The sequence below is a fragment of the Salmo trutta genome, chromosome 4, assembly GCF_901001165.1.
Source record: "Salmo trutta chromosome 4, fSalTru1.1, whole genome shotgun sequence".
NCBI lineage: Eukaryota > Metazoa > Chordata > Actinopteri > Salmoniformes > Salmonidae > Salmo > Salmo trutta.
The window spans coordinates 69534248-69557484 of record NC_042960.1 but is presented as its reverse complement, the minus strand read 5'-3'; the positions used below and the strand labels follow the sequence as shown (position 1 = coordinate 69557484).

The following is a 23237-nucleotide window of genomic DNA, read 5'->3' as shown; positions in this document are numbered from 1 at the left end:
GCACTATAATAAATATGAATACATTGAATGTTTATTTGAATTCAGAACATCTGAAGATCAAATCAGTTAAATCATTGTAGATAAAACAGAGTACAATGAATCATCACATCTGGGGACCATCACCACCAGCATGACTAGTATCAATGTGGACCCTACTACAGTTTAACCAACTCAGCTATAGACTACACCAGCATGACTAGTATCTATGTGGATCCTACTACAGTTTAACCAGCTCAGCTATAGACTACACCAGCATGACTAGTATCTATGTGGACCGTACTACAGTTTAACCAGCTCAGCTATAGACTACACCAGCATGACTAGTATCTATGTAGACCCTACTACAGTTTAACCAGCTCAGCTATAGACTACACCAGCATGACTAGTATCTATGTGGATCCTACTACAGTTTAACCAGCTCAGCTATAGACTACACCAGCATGACTAGTATCTATGTGGACCCTACTACAGTTTAACCAGCTCAGCTATAGACTACACCAGCATGACTAGTATCTATGTGGACCCTACTACAGTTTAACCAGCTCAGCTCGAGACTACACCAGCATGACTAGTATCTATGTGGACCCTACTACAGTTTAACCAGCTCAGCTATAGACTACACCAGCATGACTAGTATCTATGTGGACCCTACTAAAGTTTAACCAGCTCAGCTATAGACTACACCAGCATGACTAGTATCTATGTGGACCCTACTACAGTTTAACCAGCTCAGCAGTTCCATTGAGCCAAAACCCAGGATAGAGGGGCTGAGTGAATGTGGTCTGGACTCTGTGGAGGAGGGTCATTGTGTCAGAGACACTGTAGAAGGACAGAGTACCTGCCTTGTGATCCAGGTACACTCCTACTCTGAAGGACAGAGGACCTGATACTTCGGTCAAAACATTATTGTGTCTGAAACAATAACCACCCATAGAGTACTCTAAACTCCAGGACTTGTTATTGTGTCCAAATCCACTATATCTCCCTTTCTCTGTTCTGCTGATGTCTTTATATGAGACTGCTGTATAAACCCACTCCCCAGTCCACTCCACCTCCCAGTAACAGCGTCCAGACAGACCCTCTCTACACAGAACCTGGTAGGTGTTGGTGAATCTGTCTGGATGGTCAGGATATGGTTGGACTTGGTCTGTATAGGTCACCTTTCTGTTCCCTTTAGACAGAGAGAGGTGTGTGTGTGCTGTGTTTGGGTCCATTGTGAGCTGACAGGAATCTGGGAGAAGAGCAGAGCAGAGACCAATGAGGGGAGTCAGAACAATAAGTTAAGTCAGATACTGTATCTACCCTGTCTTTGATTAGAGCACAGCAGAGATAAAATCAGAGAAATATGAGGAGTCAGATAGATACCCCGTCTTTGATTAGATCTACTATTGCTATATATTTCTAGAGGGATTGTTAGGAGTGTCAGTAAAAAGAGACTGTTAGTTACTTCACAATAAAGAGACTCACATTGTAACAACTGTTCTCTGGTCTTGGGCTCTGGAGGCAGTACAATATCCACTATATTCACTACAGACACACAAACACATTGACAGAGAGAGGGAATGTTATCATCATACCATATTCCACATGTATATGACTAGGAGGGAACTTTCAATGGTCTAAAGTTGATGTTCTTATTGTTTTCAACACACCTGTAGTGGAGATCTTGGTCCATTCTCCTTTAAGGAAGCCTTCTAGTTTCTCTCTCAGTTCAGACACAGTCTTACTCACATCTCCAAAGTACTGAAGAGGACGGACAACGATGCTGGGTAAGTCTGAAGATACACTGATACTGGAGAGAGACTGATAACTCTGGAGAGAGAGTGAGAGACAGGGGGAGAGAGACAGAGAGAGAGGGACGGGCCGAGAGACGGACAGTCAGAGAGAGACAGACAGCCAGAGAGAGGGACAGAGAAAGAGAGAGACAGAGAGACAGGCAGGAGAACATAATGATTGAGATGAATAGTTTCACATTAAGTTAATTTCATATCACATGTAACAAGGCAGTTTAGTTACCTGGAGGAAATGGATGTGATCCTCTGTGTGTGAGAGCTGCTCCAGCTCAGTGCTTCTCTTCCTCAGCTCAGCTATCTCCAGCTTCAGTTTCTCCAGGAGTCCTTCAGCTTGACTCACTTGAGCCTTCTCTTGGGCTCTGATCAGCTCCTTCACCTCAGAACTCCTTCTCTCAATGGAGCGGATCAGCTCAGTAAAGATCTGATCACTGTCCTCCACTGCTGCCTGCGCAGAGCGCTGTTGAGAGAGAGAGAGAGAGAGAGAGAGAGTGAGAGATAGTGAGAGAGAGAGAGTTAGAGAGAGTTAGAGAGAGAGAGAGAGAGAGAGAGAGGGACAGAGAGAGAGACACAGAGAGAGAGGGACAGAGAGAGAGAGAGAGACTTGCATCCTCATTAAAGTAACACCCCCCCTCCTAAAAACACATTACGTGCCACCACAACCTCCACACAATCACATTGTACAGTACCCAACACCACAGTACAACACACCATCCAGCACCACATTCCAACCGTACATCCAACCCCTCCTCTCCAGCCGTACAGACAGCCCCTCCTCTCCAGCCGTACAGACAGCCCCTCCTCTCCAGCCGTACAGACAGCCCCTCCTCTCCAACCGTACAGACAGCCCCCCCTCTCCAGCCGTACAGACAGCCCCTCCTCTCCAGCCGTACAGACAGCCCCTCCTCTCCAGCCGTACAGACAGCCCCTCCTCTCCAGCCGTACAGACAGCCCCTCCTCTCCAGCCGTACAGACAGCCCCTCCTCTCCAGCCGTACAGACAGCCCCTCCTCTCCAGCCGTACATCCAACCCCTCCTCTCCAGCCGTACAGACATACCTCCTGAAACATCTCCACACTACAGTAACCTTCAACAGTAATTTGATTACCCTTTCAACAAAGCAAAAATATGATGGTACAGTAGCCTTTGTGCTGATTTGAGTCAGAACGCTGCCACTCTGCTCTCCAGGCCCCCCCCCCCTCTACTGACATGTGGGTACAGCACCACCACCCTCAGCCAGTGAGGGTGGCTGAAGTCAAATCTAGTATGGCCAAATACTTCTCTGCAGCTGCCACCATTTACATTTTAGTCATTTAGCAGATGCTCTTATCCAGAGCGACTTACAGTAGTGAATACATACATTTCATGCATTTTTATATTTATTTTTGTACTGGCCCCCCGTGGGAATCAAACTGTCGTGGACGAATCAGAATTAGTTGGGTAACATAGATAATTAAGATGTTTTATTAGTATAATATGCTTATTTGAGGTACTTGTCATTAGAAAGTGTCCATTGGACTGGTGTCTTTTCAGTTGCACGTCTACCTTAGCTGGGGCTCAGACACTTGGGGCCCAGAGAGGGGAGAGGTCAGATTTGTCATCATGGGAATGTGTCTTTACCTATTTCTTAAACCATGTGAAGGAATGGCGTGATTAATGGGGAACCAAAGACATGTCTCCACTATGTCTGTGCGCAGGTCACTCCCCTCTCAGTGAGTGTGTCCAGGAGGGGGGTCAGGAGGTGTTTTACTGAGGACGAGCCACCATGAGATAGCACTGACAGAGGATATTTATCATGTATTTTGTTAAGAACGTCTAAAAGCATTCCAGAGGAAATGGGCTAATAGTTTTGTTCTATACCGTACCAGGGAGGGACGGTTCTAAGGAGACCAGATACTGGGCTATTCAATGAACCAGGTGGACATAGCAGTTACTGTCTTATGTGTTTTATGGATATCTGTCATACAAAATGTAACCTTTGTGAACTGTTACTAAGTATCTGTGGTTTGTCAATGTACGTTGAAGGGGGTGTATCGTTGCTATAAAAGATCCCTGTAGCAATTCTGTAATCACCTTCCTGGTTCATTCGAGAGAATGCATGATTGGGGGTCAAGAACTTTTGCAAAAGTATCTTAAGTATTAAAGATGTAGTTTAACTCGGACTGGTGTGTTTGTAACTCCTCATTTGGTAATGCGGAAATTAGCCACTACACAAACCCACAACCCTGGCATTGCACACACCATGCTGGCATTGCAAACACCATGCCCTACCAACTGAGCAACAGGGAATCACAACATCTATGTTCTGTGATTAACATTCCATTTCTGAGGTACAGTTGATAACCATTGCTTTGAACTCTAAGAAGCCAACCTTACTGAAGCATATATCACTCGTTGGCCCATTGCTCTGTGCTGGCACAGATTTACTACTCACAGGGATCCTCTCAGGATTCCTCACCCTTGACCCATCCTCCTCTACTTTCTTCACTACCTCAGCATACGACACCTGCACTACTCTGACTCTAGTCACCTCAACCTGCCTCTCTCTCACCAGACACCTCTGATCCCCAGCAACATGGACACCCCTACAGTTGACACAACTTTATCCACCGAAACTACACAATCCTCTATCCCATGACCTCCTGCACACTTCCCACATCTTGGAATCTCCCTCCTACAAACTGCTGCAACATGACCATGCCAACTAACCCTACACTCATTAAAAACCCATTACCCCATTCCACTACTTTGACCCTATCTGCTCCTGCACCATGCCAACGACCTGGGAGGACGGGACACCACCACTCAACACACCCTGTAACTCTTCTGAAGTCAAATCTCATATGACCAAATACTTCTCTGGTTCTGAGCTGTTCTCCACACCTTCTACCTCACTTAACTCTCCCTCATTAATTTCCATTTCACCTCCAGAACTCAGTCTGAAGCACGGCTCTCTCTGTTTGCTCTTGAATTATAACATTTGAAATGTCTCTATTCCTTTGAAACTTTTGTTAGTGTAATGTTGACTGTTAATTTCTGATTGTTTATTTCACTTTTGCCTATTATCTATTTCACTTGCTTTGGCAATGTAAACATATGTTTCCCATGCCAATAAAGCCCTTTGAATTGAATTAAGAGACAGAGCTCCATGTTAATGTATAGGGTACATGAGTCAGTCATGGTTACTAAATGTTATGTGATGAGGTAGCCCCGCTTGGAACTTCAAAATCAGTGTCGACCCAATAGGGAATGTCCTCTTGGTGTAATGGTCAAGATGTTGGTTTCTCCTGCAGTAGACCTGGGTTCATATCCTGTCAGTTACATTAAGCAGTATATTCTCTGATAAGGGTCCTGTTCCCAACAGTGAGGTCAATGGGATTGGATATGGGCCTCTCTCCCTCTCTCTCTCTCTCTCTGACTGGAGGAGAGAAGAGAAATGGTGTCTCTCCTCTGGTCAACAATACTCACCTTGAGAGACTCCACAGCCTGTTGGAGCTCCTTCAGCTCCTTCTCTCTCTCCTGGAATCTCTGCTGGACCTTCTGCTGACTCATCCCCAGCTGCCTCTGTGGAGAATCACTCTTCAATGAGCTATCAAGCTTTAATTGTCCAGTAGATCAATAGTATAGTAATGTGACATAGGGCCCATAGAGAGGAAGGGATTAAAATGTTGAGGAAGTGTCTGTGTGAAGTTATATTATTCAAATCAAATTTACTTGTCACATACACATGGTTAGCAGATGTTAATGCGAGTGTAGTTAAATGCTTGTGCTTTCTAGTTCCGACCATACATCTAACCTAACAATTTCACAACAACTACCTTATACACACAAGTGTAAAGGAATGAATACGTACATTTAAATATATGAATGATGCCTGAACAGCATAGACAGTATTTTACCTTTGTACAGGTTAACTTCTATGGGAAAGGTGGGACGCTTGCGTCCCACTCTACTCAACAGCCAGTGGAATCCCGTGGCGCGATATTCAAAAACCTTAGAAATGCTATTACTTCAATTTCTCAAACATATTACTATTTCACAGCATTTTAAAGACAAGACTCTCTATAATCTAACCACACTGTCCGATTTCAAAAAGGCTTTACAACGAAAGCAAAACATTAGATTATGTCAGCAGAGTACCCAGCCAGAAATAATCAGACACCCATTTTTCAAGCTAGCATATAATGTCACAAAAAACAAAACCACAGCTAAATTCAGCACTAACCTTTGATGATCTTCATCAGATGACAACCCTAGGACATTATGTTATACAATACATGCATGTTCTGTTCAATCAAGTTCATATTTATATCAAAAAACAGCTTTTTTACATTAGCATGTGACGTTCAGAACTAGCATTCCCACCGAAAACTTCCGGTGAATTTACTAAATTACTCACGATAAACGTTCACAAAAAAACATAACAATTATTTTAAGAATTATAGATACAGAACTTCTTTATGCAATCGCCATGTCCGATTTTAAAATAGCTTTTCGGTGAAAGCACATTTTGCAATATTCTGAGTATATAGCCCGGCATCACAGGGCTAGCTATTTAGACACCGACCAAGTTTAGCCCTCACCAAAGTCAGATTTACTATAAGAAAAATGGTCTTACCTTTGATGTCTTCATCAGAATGCACTCCCGGGACTTCTACTTCAATAACAAATGTTGGTTTGGTTCAAAATAATCCATCGTTATATCCAAATACCGGCGTTTTGTTCGTGCTTTCAAAACACTATCTAAAGGGTAAAGAACGGGCACGCGCCCGACGCATATCGTGACAAAAAAATTCTAAGTATTCCATTACTGTACTTCGAAGCATGTCAACCGCTGTTTAAAATCAATTTTTATGCCACTTTACTCGTAAAATAGCGATAATATTCCGACCGGGAGTGTTTGTTTTCGTTCAATGACTGAAATGGACTCTTCACGGGCATGCGCGCTCGCGCGTCATTCCTCTCAGATGGCCACTTACAAAATGAGCTCCTGTTTTTCAACCAGAGACAGCAGCGTCATAATTCAACGTTTTGCCGCCTTCTGAGAGCCTATGGGAGCATCAGAAAGTGTCACGTTACCGCACAGATCCTTTGTTTGGGAAAGAGATGCAACAGAAGGCCAAAAAATGATCAGACAGGCTACTTCCTGAACAGAATCTTCTCAGGTTTTTGCCTGCCATATGAGTTCTGTTATACTCACAGACACCATTCAAACAGTTTTAGAAACTTTGGAGTGTTTTCTATCCAAAGCTAATAATTATATGCATATTCCATTTACTGGGCAGGAGTAATAACCAGATTAAATCGGGTACGTTTTTTATCCGGCCGTGCAAATACTGCCCCCTATCCCCAACAGGTTTTAATTAGGAAAGTCAGTTAAGAACAAATTCTTATTTTCAATGACAGCCTAGGAACAGTGGGTTAACTGCCTGTTCAGGGGCAGAACAACAGATTTGTACCTTGTCAGCTCAGGGATTTGAACTTGCAACCTTTGAATTACTAGTCAAACACTCTAACCACTAGGCTACTCTGCCACCCCACCCTTTCCACTACTGTCCAGTAGATGGTATAGAGTACAGTATATACTTATGAGATGAGTAATGTAGGGTATGAAAACATAATATAAAGTGGCATTATTAAAGTGGCTAGTGATATATTACAACAAGATGGGAAGATGCAGTAGATGGTATAGAGTACAGTATATACATATGAGATGAGTAATGTAGGGTATGAAAACATGATATAAAGTGGCATTGTTTAAAGTGGCTAGTGATACATTTAATTACATCAAGATGGTGTCATGGGAATTTTCAATCCCAATAATGTATTTAATCTTTAACCAACTCAACGAAGTTTGTAAGACCCTTGATTCACTAATAATTGGGCAAAGTCTCAGATTTTATAAAAAAGGATCAACGGTCTTGTCGTGTCTTTGGCTGGTATTTTGCTTGGGCCCTTAAGTGGTCCTAGTATAAATCCTAATTGGATGTTCCGTTGTGCATGTGCGCTTATGCTTACACAAGCGCGCATGTCAAGGGAAGAAAACCAAGTATCCGGGCAGATTACAATTTGTTCAGTTTGAGTCTGACGTAGTCAGGTAATTTTCAGGTCAATGCCTGGAGGTCAGTCAGAATTGGTGTCAAGGGAGTCTGTAGTGGTTTTACTACCAGTCACTGTCTTCCACTATTGTAGTGGCGATAGGTATGAAGTCTATTTCATAGCTATGTTATCCGCGGAGGAGCTAACCTCACGACGGAAGTACTCTTTAAGTATTGGACCAGTCATACGTGGTGTGATCATGGTTCATGACTTCTAATAATTTTCCTCCTGAATGGAGGGTCCTATTTATTAGTGACATGTGTGTTAACCATTGGAAGAGTGCACTGGAGATTCCCCTCCACGTGTTGCACTCTGAGTGACTCCTATGTCACTGTTGTCAATGGTAATTTGATTGGTTAGGTCTCTAACCTTCTTACTGATTGTAGCGGGACTGACTGTTGCTAGTATTGGTACTGGTACTCAAGGGGACCAGTTATCCTACCGATTTATTCTGAAATATTATCTACCGGAACACATGATTGGAGCATTTTACTAGTTGTATTGTAGTTGAACCTACACATGGCAAGGAATGACTATTGTTGCCATTTGTTTTGGAGGTGGACAAGTCCACTGGACTTCCTTTACGACCAGTGTGGTACACCTCAGTACTATCTTAGATGTGTTCTAAGATAAACCCCGTCTAGGGGCCTGTCTGCTCCTCACTGTTCTCATAGGGGAGTTTACAACTAGATTTGATTTATGCTCTGGCGGCCTCGTACGGTGTTGTCCGTAGTCTTGACCCCCCCACCGGCCTCGATGAGGCTCATCATGGGTCTGGGCTACTATTCCCCCCCTTTGTGCCTCGGGACCCCCCCACCAGCGGGTGGTGTTGGTGTCCGATGCGCAAACGAAAAGGTCGGACCCTATGTACGAGTTTTCAGCGGCCGCGTTGTTATGAGAATGGCTGTAACCTTTCAACCAAATCTCCTGGTGTTTGTCTTTCAAAAAGCTCAGTGGCTGTCGAGGCATGTCAGTCACCACCGCGTCCGCGTGTGGCAACCTCTTCAGTACCTGCAAACTGAGACGAGGATATCGGTCTGTGATATCGCAAAGTGTTTCACCAGTGGGAGTCATCGGGTCAATTGCTGGACTGATGCCATTAGTGTCATTGTAAGGGGTGACAGTCCCCAACAAAGCGGAAGGTGTATTATCGGAAACAGAGTATACTCTGCGCATCACTGTTTTTCTTGCTGAGACGGCCGCAGTGCTTGCGGAAGTGTCCAAAGGGCAAGAGAAGTTAATCTCAACTATCGTATTGCACGACTGCAAGGAGGAGGGAAGTTGCTTATTCACAGAGACAGCTGGCTCAAAATCATGAAAAGAATGGTCAATCAGGTTGGCTGATGGAATATGTCGAGATATCTTACTATCTCCGTGGATCGGATTCTGTACCAAGAGGTTTCTAAACGTCTTTTTCCCAAGGGGTGCTTTCGACAGATACCCCTCGTGAAGGACTGCATTGCAGCTAGCGTTAGGGGGAGACAGTGTGGTCAGTGGAGAAGGCACTGTGGCCTGTGACCATACCTGGTTGGTTTTCCAATCCATCAATGGGAGTAACCGATCCATCAAGTCTGCTCCAAGTAGGAGGGGTACAGTTTCGAGACTGGTAACATACACAGGGTGAACGAGCGATACGTCCTGGAAGTGTAGTTTCAGCATGACTCTCAATGTGAGAGGCGAGGTAGTCTGAGTGACCCCTCGAAGTTTAGTGTCGCATCGTTCCACTTTTAACCAACGTTTAGTTGGCTTCAAAGCCCTTTTTAGATCATCAAACAATGTTTGAGAGATGAGTGATATTGTCGCAAACGAATCAATTAGCGCATGACAAGCTAAGCAGTCCTCCAGGACTGTTTCCAGGTATGGCCGTTTAGATTCGTGGTTAGTGGACATATTCCCCACAAAGTGGAGTGGTCGTTCGCAACGACGTGATTTGCCATGTCTGTTCAAGATGGAAGCAGATTGACTTTTCCGATTTTGAGTGGGCTTGGCTTTAACGAAGCGTTTGACCTTTTTCTTCGCAACTTTTGTATCAGAGTCTATAGACAGAGCCCGGGGGCTTGTTTCTTGATCAAGCCGGCCCTGGATAGGGTCTTGAATGAGAGCGGGAGAAATTTGAACTTTAACGTCCATGCTATGGGTGTTAATTCCTGCGGACCTGGTGTCCGGTAATTCCCCGTCTAGTCCTTGTGACTTATCTTTTACCCTTTTCTCAAATTGTTCTCGCTTAAGTTCTTCCCGTAGTGGGACTTCTGGAGAACATTGGTCTACGTTTTGATCGTCCTTCAACCCTTTGTTAGCCTTGTGCTCTGACACTTTTTGTGGGTTGGGTGCAGGAACGTAGCGAACAGGTCGATTGTAGCGGTAGTCATGTTGATGGCTACGTACTTTACAGTTATTTCGACCGCGGAGGTTATTGGAATCATGGTTTCGTGGTAGAAACTGTCGTTGTGCATCATCTCTCGACGCTCCAATACCTGATAATGTACCCTCTAACTGGAGTGAGTGCTCCTGGTCAAAATTCAAAACTGAGTGGTCAGGGGTCTTAGCGTTGTGAACTTTTGATGCCTCAAAAGCTGTGCTTGCAAGCTCTCTGAGTTGTAAGATAGGCAAGCCAACGTGGGCGGCAGGGCCTAAGTAGGTAATGAAGGTGGGATACATGTTTGACAGAAACATTTGTTTGAATGGTAACAGCTCTTCCATTCCTGTTTCCGTGAGTAGGCCAAAGTAAGCTGAACGAAGCCTATGATAGAAAGCTTGTGGGTGTTCGTTCCGAGCTTGTTTGACGGTGTTAGCCAGTGAGCTATCGTGTTTGCGAGTCGCAGAACCACTGAATTCTAATTTCAAAGCTGTGGCAAGTTTAGCGTAGTCATTTAGCACGTGTTGCTGTTGTAGACGAATGAACCTCGTCACGTGTCTATTCGACGTTCGCTTCAACAGGTAAACCCTGTCAGAACCCGTAGCGTTCGGGTAGCCATCCAACACTTCCTCTATGTCAGCTAGGAACGTCTCAGTATCGTTTGGCTGACCTGGAACGGGGTCAAAGGTGGGGAAATTCTTGACGAGTTTGTCAAGGTATTCCGCGCCAAGCGGGCGGAGAGTGTTGGCTTCATCCTGTGGAGAGATTGGGGCCGAAAGGCCAAGAGGAGAAGCCAAGCCTTGGCATTGTTGGCCAAGAGGCTCCATATTACTCAGTGCCGAAGGGCCAAGAGGAGAAGACTGAGGGACACATGAGGGAGGCAAGGTCTGAAACCTATTCTCTTCACTCCTGTGAGTACAGGGCTCCGGTTGCTTGGATGGGTAGTCACGCTGTAGAGCGTGACCATTCTGGATTTCCTCCAGATGGTACCTAAGGGTGGAATTCTGCTGCATTGCAGAGTCCACTTGAGCGCTTAGAGTACTGATTTTGGACACATGAGTGTCACACTTGCTCCTTTCCGTCTCAAACTTATCTGTCATGGTTTGCAGATAGAGGTCTTGAGTACGGAGCGAGAGATTCAGTGATGAGATTTCCTCTGCTTGCTTAGAAATCAATATTTCCATCCTCATCACCTGAGTTCTCTCATCATTCATTTGGTCAGCGACTTCAATAAGTTCTGCTGATTTATCATCCAACTTTGTCACTGTGTTCATTAACTGATCGTCTTTGGTCTGCAGCGCTTTGAGGAGAACCGTGTTATTTTGAGTAACATTCAACAAAACAGCATGCATGTTGTCAAGTTGAGCGCTCCTGTTTGTAGATAACTCTTCAGATTTATCTAGTTTGGCGTGGACATCATCGTATTTAGTTTTGGCTAAATCGAGTTGTTCCTGTAGCATATGATTGTGTTCCTGTAGAAAACGATTTTGTTGAAGAGCTTGTGCTTGTTCATCGTCATACGTTTTTGAAATTACATTTAATTGTTCAGTTTTCGAACGCAGTTCCATAGCTAGCAGAATTTTTCCCTTTTCTGCATTTGTCATTGTTTTCCCGGTTCTCTCTACCTGTCCCTTTATGTCTACCGTTACCTGCTCGTGCTTCAGCTGTGCACTGCGGTATTGGACAGATGCCAATCTCGGATGGCAAGACATTAGGGCTAGACTGGAGAGAACCTTTACGAGGCCTGCGCCTGATGGTTGATTTTGGAAAGCATTGTTGTCTGTTTTTCCACTAATGGCATACTTAGGGTTGTTATCGCTGCTGAGGTCAGAGATCACTCCATTTACGGGTGGAGGTTCACTAATTAGCGGGCGAGTGGGGACCACCCCCTCTGATAGCTTGCACATTATTAGAACATTTGAAAGGAAAAAAAAATGTTTTTCCTAATTTTCCAAAATTTGGTTTTGGAATGTGGGGAGCTGCAAAGACGATTTTAATCTATTTATAGACGTTAATGACCCATCAGTACTGTACAGTACTGTGGAAGTTGGACGTGAATGAATTTGCAAAAGCAAATTGAATTAATCAATGCCAATGATAAGTCCTACCTGGGTAGGCTATCTGGGATTTAACTTTGAATTACCTGAGAGGTTGCTTCATCCAGGTTAATCTCCAAAGTTTAAGTTGTCTCATTTAATTGGAAGAACCTAGAAAGGTATGTTCGACAATTTAACTTATTAAATTGAATGAGACGATAATCCATACAATCTCCATTGATTGGATATCATAAGTGTGAACCGTAGGTCAAATGTTGGGACCCTTCACCACTTGGGTACGCTCCTCCCTGGGCTGAAGCCACATGGGATTCACTCCCGTCAGTAATGGGTTTTACTGAGTGTGCTTTGCTAAAGCAGATTTTACTGATTAATCTATTTATGATAAATCAAACCTGTATAGGCTATCTGGGAATTAACTTTCAATTACCTGAGAGGTTGCTTCATCAAGGTTAATATGCAAAGTTTAAGTTGTCTCATTTAGTTGGAAGTACCTAGAAAGGTGTGTTCGGCAATTTAAATAAATAAATTGAATGAGGCAATGATACCCAAGCAATTCAGATTGCGGGGTTATCATAACAGTAATGTAGTTTAAATGTTTAGGGTACATTCCCCACTATACTTTCCCTTAAGGCTGAAGCCACATGGGATTCACTCCCGTCAGTAATGGATTTTACTGAATGTGCTTTGCTAAAGCAGATTTTACTGATTAATCTATTTATGATAAATCAAACCTGTATAGGCTATCTGGGAATTAACTTTCAATTAACCTGAGAGCATTGCTTCATCTAAGTTAAGTTTGGAAAAAGTTATTCATGTCTCATTGTAGACGCCCAATCAATTTTTGATATTATTTAAAAGATCCACTTGAAAAGGTAAATCTGGCAATTTCACTTGTTAGTTAAATTGAATGAGACGTCATATCCAGTCAATTGCGATTGTCTGGATATTTTACCGTGATCCACGTTTGGATTTCCCCAAGAGATGTACTGGCAATTCTTCACCACCAGGTGAAGTACAAAGGTCGGGACTTCCGTCGCGCTAGCGGAGGAATTTTAAACGTGGTACGGGGAGGGTAAAATGTTCCCTCTCTGTTAGCTTACAGTAATGCTAAGCTCTTCCTAACTTTGTTTGGGAGTATCACTTCCAAGCACCAAAATAGGGTCCTTTCACAATGGAAAGGGTGGGTTTTCTAGTGACGTCTCACCTTAACCCCATTCAGCATATTCTGCTAGCGTTTATGCTGACCGGAGTGACACGGTACTTAAATACAGATACGCATACGGTCCGCCCACACTGTCTTAGTGTGGTAGGCAAATTATTCGGCTCGGTCACCGGACAGTTCGCTTCTAATTTCTAACCTTACTCTAGAAGTTAATATTGACCGACAGAAATAGTGCCGTTTGGCCTAACGGACTAAGTCTGGAATTTATTATCGACATAAGACCAGAGCCACTCTAAATAGCTTCTCCCAATGGAAAACACACAATCACTTTGTTTATATAGCCTGTTTGTACAATTCTGTTCGCACAATTGATATATAGAATTTCACAGCAAAGTCCAATTCTATCTTAGATTCCTCGCACGGGGGCTCCATAAATGTCGTGTCTTTGGGTACCATTAAACTGAAGACATGTTTATCAATTAACTCCCGGTAATTAGTATCACGCGATTAACTGATTAATCGTTTAATTGTAATTAACTAGGAGATCGGGGCACCAAGGAAAATATTCAGATTACAAAGTTATAATTTTCCTAATATAACTTTCCTATATTATAACATTATATATTATATTATATTATAGTATAGTATAGGCCTATTATCTTCTGGTTTAAATGGTGTATTTTACCTCGCGTCCAGTCTCATTCCAAACGTCGTAAATTGTTGGATCTTCACGAACCCAGTCTTTACTAAGTCATCCATACATCAATTGTCTTAAAATCATTTATTTACTACACTAAGTAATTCACAGAAACATACAAACAGTAATTATCGTCACAAAGAATTGGTAGAGTAATGTGCCCTATTGGCTAACAGGCATGGCTGGCCTGTTCAACAAAGGGTCATAAAAGTTCAGCTGAGGAGGTACACAGAGTTCATTAATACTAACAATTGATATGCTAATCCTTTGCGCATGAACGCTCACTCATTCGGGAACAATTGCAATCAATATATATTTACGCTCAGTGTGTCTTCGGGATCCTGGTTGGAGCGTCGTTCTGTTGGAGAGTTCTCTCTCTCTCTCTCTCTCTCTCGGTTAGAATGTATCTTTCAAAGCGACATTCATTAATGTCGTCATAGAATGGATGTTTCGTTGGTCTTCGCGTTCAATGATATCATTTACTTAGCTGCAGACTAATAATTAATATCAAAGACTTGTTCTTATTCTGTCGATATCGATAGTCTAAAAGTTAACCACGTGGTGTAGTTCACTTTCAGTAGAGGAATTTAGATGATAAAACCTATTGGCCAGCTCGAAATGGAGTGGAGGCCAGGTCTCGAGAAATGTAAATCAGGGTGGGTTTTATAGTGACCCTGGGACAGGCTTGTCAAATGACGCCTGGTCCTGTCTGTGTCCCTGGGAGGCGTGCCGATGGCTGAGTTATTCTTTGAACATAAATACATTCTATCACATTAACATCAGTACACAGCATCTCAATGTATCACAAATAGCTTTATCCTTATTAATACCTTCTATACAACCCTTTGGATGCAAGTCTCATCGTCGAGGCTGTTATCTGAACAGTTTTATGGTAATATGGCTATATTGTCTCTTCTGAGTGTCACAAAATTGTACCAAGCGGACCAGTTCGTAGCTGGATTCTTCACCAATCTTCCATACCTTATCCAGAACATAAAGGCCGTTTGGTTCCCCAATTCTGTGAGTTGGAAGAATTTCCTTTGTCTCTTCTATGGGCCATGTGGTGTTTTACAACCCTTCCACACAGGGCCCGGGTGGGGGGAGGTAGGTTGGGGGATGGTGCAAGGGGGAGGGGGTCAACTGTCCTCCCTGTACTCAAAGAGGCCAACGTCATGACAGTCTTTATTCATGAGAGCTCTGAAATCAAATATTAGGACTCAGTCCTTTTACATTTCACATACAAATTCCTATCTTTAGACCACTCCCTGCTCAAACAACCAGTACTTTTCCACTAACCTCAAAGAACCATTGGTTTGAAACCCCCTGATGATTTCCTATTACCTACTCTACAACTTTACTCTGTTTACATCCCTACTAAAGAATATAACATCCAAGTTTTACAATACCTACAAATCTCCCCACATCCTGGTTTATATTCCCATGATTCTCAAAGATTTCACCCTATCCTGTAATGACAATGTAACAATTTAGTCATTATTCTAACACATACAAATTATTCTAACAGATGGCAAGACGCAGTAGATGGTATAGCGTACAGTATATACATATGAGATGAGTAATGTAGGGTATGTAAGCATTATATAAAGTGGCTAGTGATAAATTGATTACATCAATTTTTCCATTATCAAAGTGGCTTGAGTTGAGTCAGTATGTTGGCAGCAGCCACTCAATGTTAGTGATGGCTGTTTAACAATCTGATGGCCTTGAGATAGCTGTTTTTCAGTCTCTCGGTCCCAGCTTTGATGCACCTGTACTGACCTCGCCTTCTGGATGATAGCGGGGTGAACAGGCAGTGGCTCGGTGGCTCGGGTGGTTGTTGTCCTTGATGATCTTTTTGGCCTTCCTGTGACATCGGGTGGTGTAGGTGTCCTGGAGGGCAGGTAGTTTGCACCCGGTGATGCGTTGTGCAGACCTCACTACCTCACTAACCTCACTACCCTCTGGAGAGCCTTACAGTTATGGGCGGAGCAGTTGCCATACCAGGCGGTGATACAGCCCGACAGGATGCTCTCGATTGTGCATCTGTAGAAGTTTGTGAGTGTTTTCGGTGACAAGCCGAATTACTTCAGCCTCCTGAGGTTGAAGAGGCGCTGCTGCGCCTTCTTCCCAACGCTGTCTGTGTGGGTGGACCATTTCAGTTTGTCCGTGATGTGTACACCGAGGAACTTTCCACCCTCTCCACTACTGTCCCGTCAATGTAGATAGGGGGCTGCTCCCTCTGCTGTTTCCTGAAGTCCACGATCATCTCCTTTGTTTTGTTGACATTGTTGACATTGAGTGTGAGGTTATTTTCCTGACACCACACTCCGAGGGCCCTCACCTCCCCCCTGTAGGCCGTCTCGTCGTTGTTGGTAATCAAGCCTACCACTGTAGTGTCGTCTGCAAACTTGATGATTGAGTTGGAGGTGTGCATGGCCACGCAGTCGTGGGTGAACAGGGAGTACAGGAGAGGGCTGAGAACGCACCCTTTTGGGACCCCAGTGTTGAGGATCAGTGGGGTGGAGATGTTGTTACCTACCCTCACCATGTGGGGGCGGCCCGTCAGGAAGTCCAGGACCCAGTCGCACAGGGCCTGGTCGAGACCCAGGGTCTCGAGCTTAAAGACGAGTTTGGAGGGTACAATGATGTTAAATGCTGAGCTGTAATCGATGAACAGCATTCTTACATAGGTATTCCTCTTGTCCAGATGGGTTAGGGCAGTGTGCAGTGTGATGGCGATTGCGTCGTCTGTGGACCTATTGGGGCGGTAAGAAAATTGGAGTGGGTCTAAGGTGTCAGGTAGGGTTGAGGTGATATGATCCTTGACTAGTCTCTCAAAGCACTTCATGATGACGGAAGTGAGTGCTACAGGGCGGTAGTCATTTAGCTCAGTTACCTTAGCTTTCTTGGGAACAGGAACAATGGTGGCCCTCTTGAAGCATGTGGGAACAGCAGACTGGGATAAGGATGATTGAATATGTCTGTAAACACACCAGCCAGCTGGTCTGCGCATGCTCTGAGGATGCGGATGGGGATGCCGTCTGGGCCTGCAGCCTTGCAAGGGTTAACATGTTTAAATGTTTCACTCACGTTGGCTACAGTGAAGGAGAGCCTGCAGGTTTTGGTAGCGGGCCATGTCAGTGGCACTGTATTGTCCTCAAAGCGAGCAAAAAAGTTGTTTAGTCTGTCTGGGAGCAAGGCATCGTGATCCGCGACGGGGCTGGTTTTTCTTTTGTAGTCCGTGATTGACTGTAGACCCTGCTACATACCTCTCGTGTCTGAGCCGTTGAATTGCGACTCCACTTTGTCTCTATACTTACGCTTAGCTTGTTTGATTGCCTTGCGGAGGGAATAGCTACACTGTTTGTATTCGGTCATGTTTCCGGTCACCTTGCCCTGATTAAAAGCAGTAGTTCGCGCTTTCAGTTTTGCGCGAACGCTGCCATCAATCCACGGTTTCTGGTTGGGGAATGTTTTAACAGACGCTGTGGGTACAACATCACCGATGCACTTGCTAATAAACTCACTCACCGAATCAGCGTATTTGTCAATGTTGCTGTTCGCCGCAATGCGGAACATATCCCAGTCCACGTGATCGAAGCAATCTTGAAATGTGGAATCCGATTGGTCGGACCAGCATTGAACAGACCTGAGCGCGGGTGCTTCCTGTTTTAGTTTCTGTCTATAGGCTGGGAGCAACTAAATGGAGTCGTGGTTAGCTTTTCCAAAGGGAGGGCGGGGGAGGGCCTTATATGCGTTGTGGAAGTTAGAATAACAGTGATCTAGCCATCCATGGTAGCACAATCGATATGGTGATAGAATTTGGGGAGCCTTGTTTTCAGATTAGCCTTGTTAAAGTCCCCAGCTACAATAAATGCAGCCTCAGGATATGTGGTTTCCAGTTTACATAGAGTCGAAGGAAGTTCTTTCAGGGCCGTCGATGTGTCTGTTTGGGGGAGAATATACACGACTGTGATTATGATCGAAGAGAATTCTCTTGGTAGATAATGCGGTCGGCATTTGATTGTGAGGAATTCTAAGTCAGGTGAACAAAAGGACTTGAGTTCCTGTATGTTGTTATGATCACATCACGTCTCGTGAATCATAAGGCATACACCCCCGCCCTTCTTCTTACCAGAGAGATGCTTGTTTCTGTCGGCGCGATGCGTGAAGAAACGAGGTGGCTGTACCGACTCAGATAGCGTGTCTCGAGTGAGCAATGTTTCCGTGAAACAAAGAACGTTACAGTCTCTGATGTCTCTCTGGAATGCTACCCTTGCTCGGATTTCGTCTACCTTGTTGTCAAGAGACTGGACATTGGCGAGTAGTATGCTCGGGAGCGGTGCGCGATGTGCCAGTCTACAGAGCCTGACCAGAAGACCGCTCCGTCTGCCCCTTCTTCGGCGCCGTTATTTTGGGTTGCCGGCTGGGATCTGATCCATTGACCTGGGTGGTAGGCCAAACAGAGGATCCGCTTCGGGAAAGTCGTATTCCTGGTCGTAATGTTGGTGAGTTGACGTTGCTCTTATATCCAATTGTTCCTCCCGACTGTATGTAATAAAACCTAAGATTTTCTGGGGTAACATTTTAAGAAATAACACATAAAAAAAACAAAATACTGCATAGTTTCCTAGGAACACGAAGTGAGGCGGCCATCTCTGTCGGCGCCGGAAGTGTCTATTATGTTGTAATATGAATAATTATAGTTTTAACAGTACACAAATCAGGGAGCTGGTTGGGTGTTTGATAACGAATGATAATGGTGTTTGACTTTCTAAAATGGTGATACATTTGGAGAATCTGGGTTAACATATCTCCCGAGTGGCGCAGCGGTCTAAGGCACTGCATCTCAGTGCTACAGGTGTCACTACAGACCCTGGTTTGATTCCAGGTTGTATAACAACCAGTCGTGATTGGGAGTTCCATAGGGGGCGCACAATTGGCCCAGCATCGTCCTGGTTAGGGTTTAGCCGGGGTAGACCGTCATTGTAAATAAGAATTTGTTCTTAACCTGTTGGGGCTAGGGGGCAGTATTTGCACGGCCGGATAAAAAACGTACCCGATTTAAACTGGTTACTACTCTAACCCAGAAACGAGAATATGCATATAATTAGTAGATTTGGATAGAAAACACTCTAAAGTTTCTAAAACTGTTTGAATGGTGTCTGTGAGTATAACAGAACTCATATGGCAGGCCAAAACCTGAGAAGATTCCATACAGGAAGTGCTCTGTCTGACAATTTGTTATCCTTCTGTAGCATCTCTGCTGTAACGTGACATTTTCTAAGGCTTCCATTGGCTCTCATAAGGCGCCAGAGAGAGAGAGCCATTGTCTCCTGTCTCTGGGCGAAGAACAGCAGGACATTTTGTGAGTGGTCAGGCTGGGGACAGTGACACTCCATTTTTTCTTTCAGCCTTTGAATGAATACAACGTCGCCCGGTTGGAATATTATCGCTATTTTACGAGAAAAATAGCATAAAAATGGATTTTAAACAGCGTTTGACATGCTTCTAAATACGGTAATGGAATATTTAGAATTTTTTTGTCACGAAATGCGCTCGCTCGTCACCCTTCGGTTGTGACCTGAACGCACGAACAAAACGGAGCTATTTCAATATAACTATGGATTATTTGGAAACAACACAACATTTGTTGTTGAATTAGAAGTCCTGGGAGTGCATTCTGACGAAGAACAGCAAAGGTAATCCAATTTTTCTAATAGTAATTATGAGTTTAGTGAGCACCAAACTTGGTGGGTGTCAAACTATCTAGCCTGTAATGGCCGAGCTATCTACTCAGAATATTGCAAAATGTGCTTTCGCCGAAAAGCTATTTTCAAATCTGACACCGCGATTGCATAAAGGAGTTCTGTATCTATAATTCTTAAAATAATTGTTATGTATTTTGTGAACGTTTATCGTGAGTAATTTAGTAGATTCACCGGAAGTTTGCGGTCGGTATGCTAGTTCTGAACATCACATGCTAATGTAAAAAGCTGGTTTTTGATATAAATATGAACTTGATTGAACAAAACATGCATGTATTGTATAACATAATGTCCTAGGAGTGTCATCTGATGAAGATCATCAAAGGTTAGTGATGCATTCAGCTGTGGTTTTGGTTTTTGTGACATATATGCTTGCTTTGAAAATGGCTGTGTGATTATTTTTGGCAGGGTACTCTAATGACATAATCTAATGTTTTGCTTTCGCTGTAAAGCCTTTTTGAAATCGGACAATGTGGTTAGATTAACGAGAGTCGTCTTTAAAATGGTGTAAAATAGTAATATGTTTGAGAAATTGAATTTATAGCATTTTTGAGGTATTTGTATTTCGCGCCACGCGATTCCACTGGCAGTTGACTAGGCCATAGAAGTTAACTGACTTGCCTGGTTACATAAAAAATATATATACTCTTGGTCTGTGTTCGTATTTGTTCTGCCTTGAATCGATTTCTTTAAGTCTTTGTTTATCAGACAGTCACCAACAAGTTGTTCTGGTCTTACCTGTTTCTCAGTCCTCTCTGCCGCAGCTGACACTGTATCATGGCCTTTATGTTCATCCATTGTACACAGATAACAGATACACTGCTGATCGGTACGACAGTAAACCTCCAGCAGTTTGTCATGATGAGAGCAGATCTTCTCCTGTAGTTGTGCGGTGGCTTTGACCAGCTTGTGCTTCTTCAAAGCAGGAGATTCATAGTGAGATTGGAGGTGAGTCTCACAGTAAGAGGCCAGACACACCAGACAGGACATGAGGGCTTTCTGCTTTCTGGTCCCAGTGCAGACATCACATGCCACATCTCCAGGTCCAGCACAGCACAGAGCAGGAGGGGGAGCAGCCTGGAGTCCTGTCTTCTTCAGTTTCTCTACCACTTCAGCCAGCACGGTGTTTCTCTTCAGAACAGGCCTTTGGTTAAAGGTCTGTCTGCACTGTGGACAGCTGTAGACACCTTTCAGAACATCCTGATCCCAGCTTTCTTTAATACAGCCCATACAGTAACTGTGTCCACAGGCAGTAGTCACCGGATCCTTCAGTAGATCCAGACAGATAGAGCAACAGAACAGTTCCTGATTCTCTGCCATTTCGGTGCTCTCTCCTGAAGGTTGAGCAATGGCAGTGTGAAAGTTGACTTTCTGTTTCATGGAACTCTACACCAGAGGACAGGGAGTGGCTTCCTACTGGACTGTTCTCTGTATGTAGAGGGGGTGTGGTTTCTTTGATAAGGAAGTATGACAGTGTGTTGGGTAGTAGGCAGAGATGGTTAGTATTTATATTACTGACTCGGGAGAGGCGAAGTTCGAGATTGTAAACATCTCTCACCATACAACCATTGATTCAAAATAAGTTTGTGAAATGTAATGAGAACATTGGTTTAGTCACCAAAACAACATAGTGATATCTTTTCAATGTAGTCGTTTTAACCAGTTAATCCAATAGGAAACAATGCAATATTCAGCACATTCAGAAAATATCCAGACCACTTGACTTTTTCCACATTTTGTTACATTACAGCAGTATTCTAAAATGGATTCAATATTTTTTTCCCTCATCAATATACACAGAATACCCCATAATGACAAAGCAAAAACTGGTTTCTAGACATTCTTGCAAATGTATGAAACATTTTTGCTCAGGTGCATCCTATTTCCACTTACCATCCTTTAGATGTTTCTACAACTTGATTGGAGGCCATCTGTGGTAAATTCAATGGATTGGACATGATTTGGAAAGGCACACACCTGTCTATATAAGGTCCCACGGTTGACAGTGCATGTCAGAGTGAAAACCAAGCCATGAGGTCGAAGGAATTGTCCGTAGAGCTCCGAGACAGGATTGAGTCGAAGCACAGATCTGGGGAAAAAATGTCAGTATCAGTGAAGGTTCCCAAGAACACAGTGGCCTCCATCATTCTTAAATGGAAAAAGTTTGGAACCACCAAGACTCTTCCTAGAGCTGACCGCCAGCTAAACTGAGCAATCGAGGGAGAAGGGCCTTGGTCAGGGAAGTGACCAACAACTCAATGGTCACTCTGACAGAGGTCCAGAGATCCTCTGTGGAGATGGGAGAACCTTCCGGAAGGACAACCATCTCTGCAGCACTCCACCAATCAGGCCTTTATGGTAGAGTGGCCAGATGGAAGCCACTCCTCAGTAAAAGGCAGATGACAGCCCTCTTGGAGTTTTCCAAAAGATACCTAAAACACTCTCAGACCGTGAGAAACAAAATTCGTTGTTCTAATGAAACCACCCGATCGAAAATATCTGGAGAGACCTGAACATAGCTGTGCAGCAACGCTCCCCATCTAACCTGACAGAGCTAGACAGGATCTGCAGAGAAGAATGGGAGAAACTCCCCAAATACAGGTGTGCCAAGCTTGTAGCATCATACCCAAGAAGACTCAATGCTGTAATCGCTGCCAAATGTGCTTCAACAAAGTACTGAGTAAAGGATCTGAATACTTATGTAAATGTGATATTTCAGTTTTTGCTTTGTCATTAAGGGTATTCTGTGTAGATTGATGAGGGAAAATAACAATTTAATACATTTTAGAATAAGGCTGTAATGTAGCAAAATGTGGAAAAAGTCAAGGGGTCTGAATACTTTCTGAATGCACTGTATATACATTTTACAGACCCAGTATAATTTACATTAGTTATCTTGTTGTTTTTAGACATCTTGTTAATGAGGGCTTATTTAATTTACTCTGAAATGAATCCATTTGACCTCAATCAATACAATGACTTCTCAGGGAGATGTTAAGTGGAGTTATGAAGAGTCTACTGTTCTAGAAGTCAGAGACCCCCTCTTCTCCCTCTCTCTAACCACACACTGGTCCGTTGTCATCTCAGCCCACAGAGGCACATGGCAAAGCTGGACACAGAACAATGAATGTGAAAGGTGCTGTGCTCTATGTCTGGCCACCATCTTCTTCCTCAGTGTCTGTGTGGTTACATGATGGTTCCACATTAAACACTGTAGCCTGAGGAATGTTTATCTTTCACCCACTGACACCATATCTCTTGTTATTCAACACACACACGTCCTGTTATTCAACGAACACACATCCTGTT

The 23237-nt window shown here is 43.7% G+C and overlaps 1 protein-coding gene across 1 annotated transcript; it reads right to left on the bottom strand.

The window, feature by feature from the left end:
- Nucleotides 1–713: 713 nt before the first annotated feature.
- On the bottom strand, nucleotides 714–21269 carry LOC115193083 (tripartite motif-containing protein 16-like). The gene is made up of 6 exons (XM_029752066.1): nucleotides 20667–21269; nucleotides 5258–5353; nucleotides 2017–2250; nucleotides 1774–1812; nucleotides 1468–1489; nucleotides 714–1231 (listed from the first exon to the last, which is right to left on the bottom strand). The coding sequence occupies exons 1-6, from the start codon at nucleotides 21246–21248 to the stop codon at nucleotides 714–716; spliced, it is 1491 nt and encodes a 496-aa protein (XP_029607926.1). The 5' UTR covers nucleotides 21249–21269.
- Between the last annotated feature and the right edge of the window lie 1968 nt (nucleotides 21270–23237).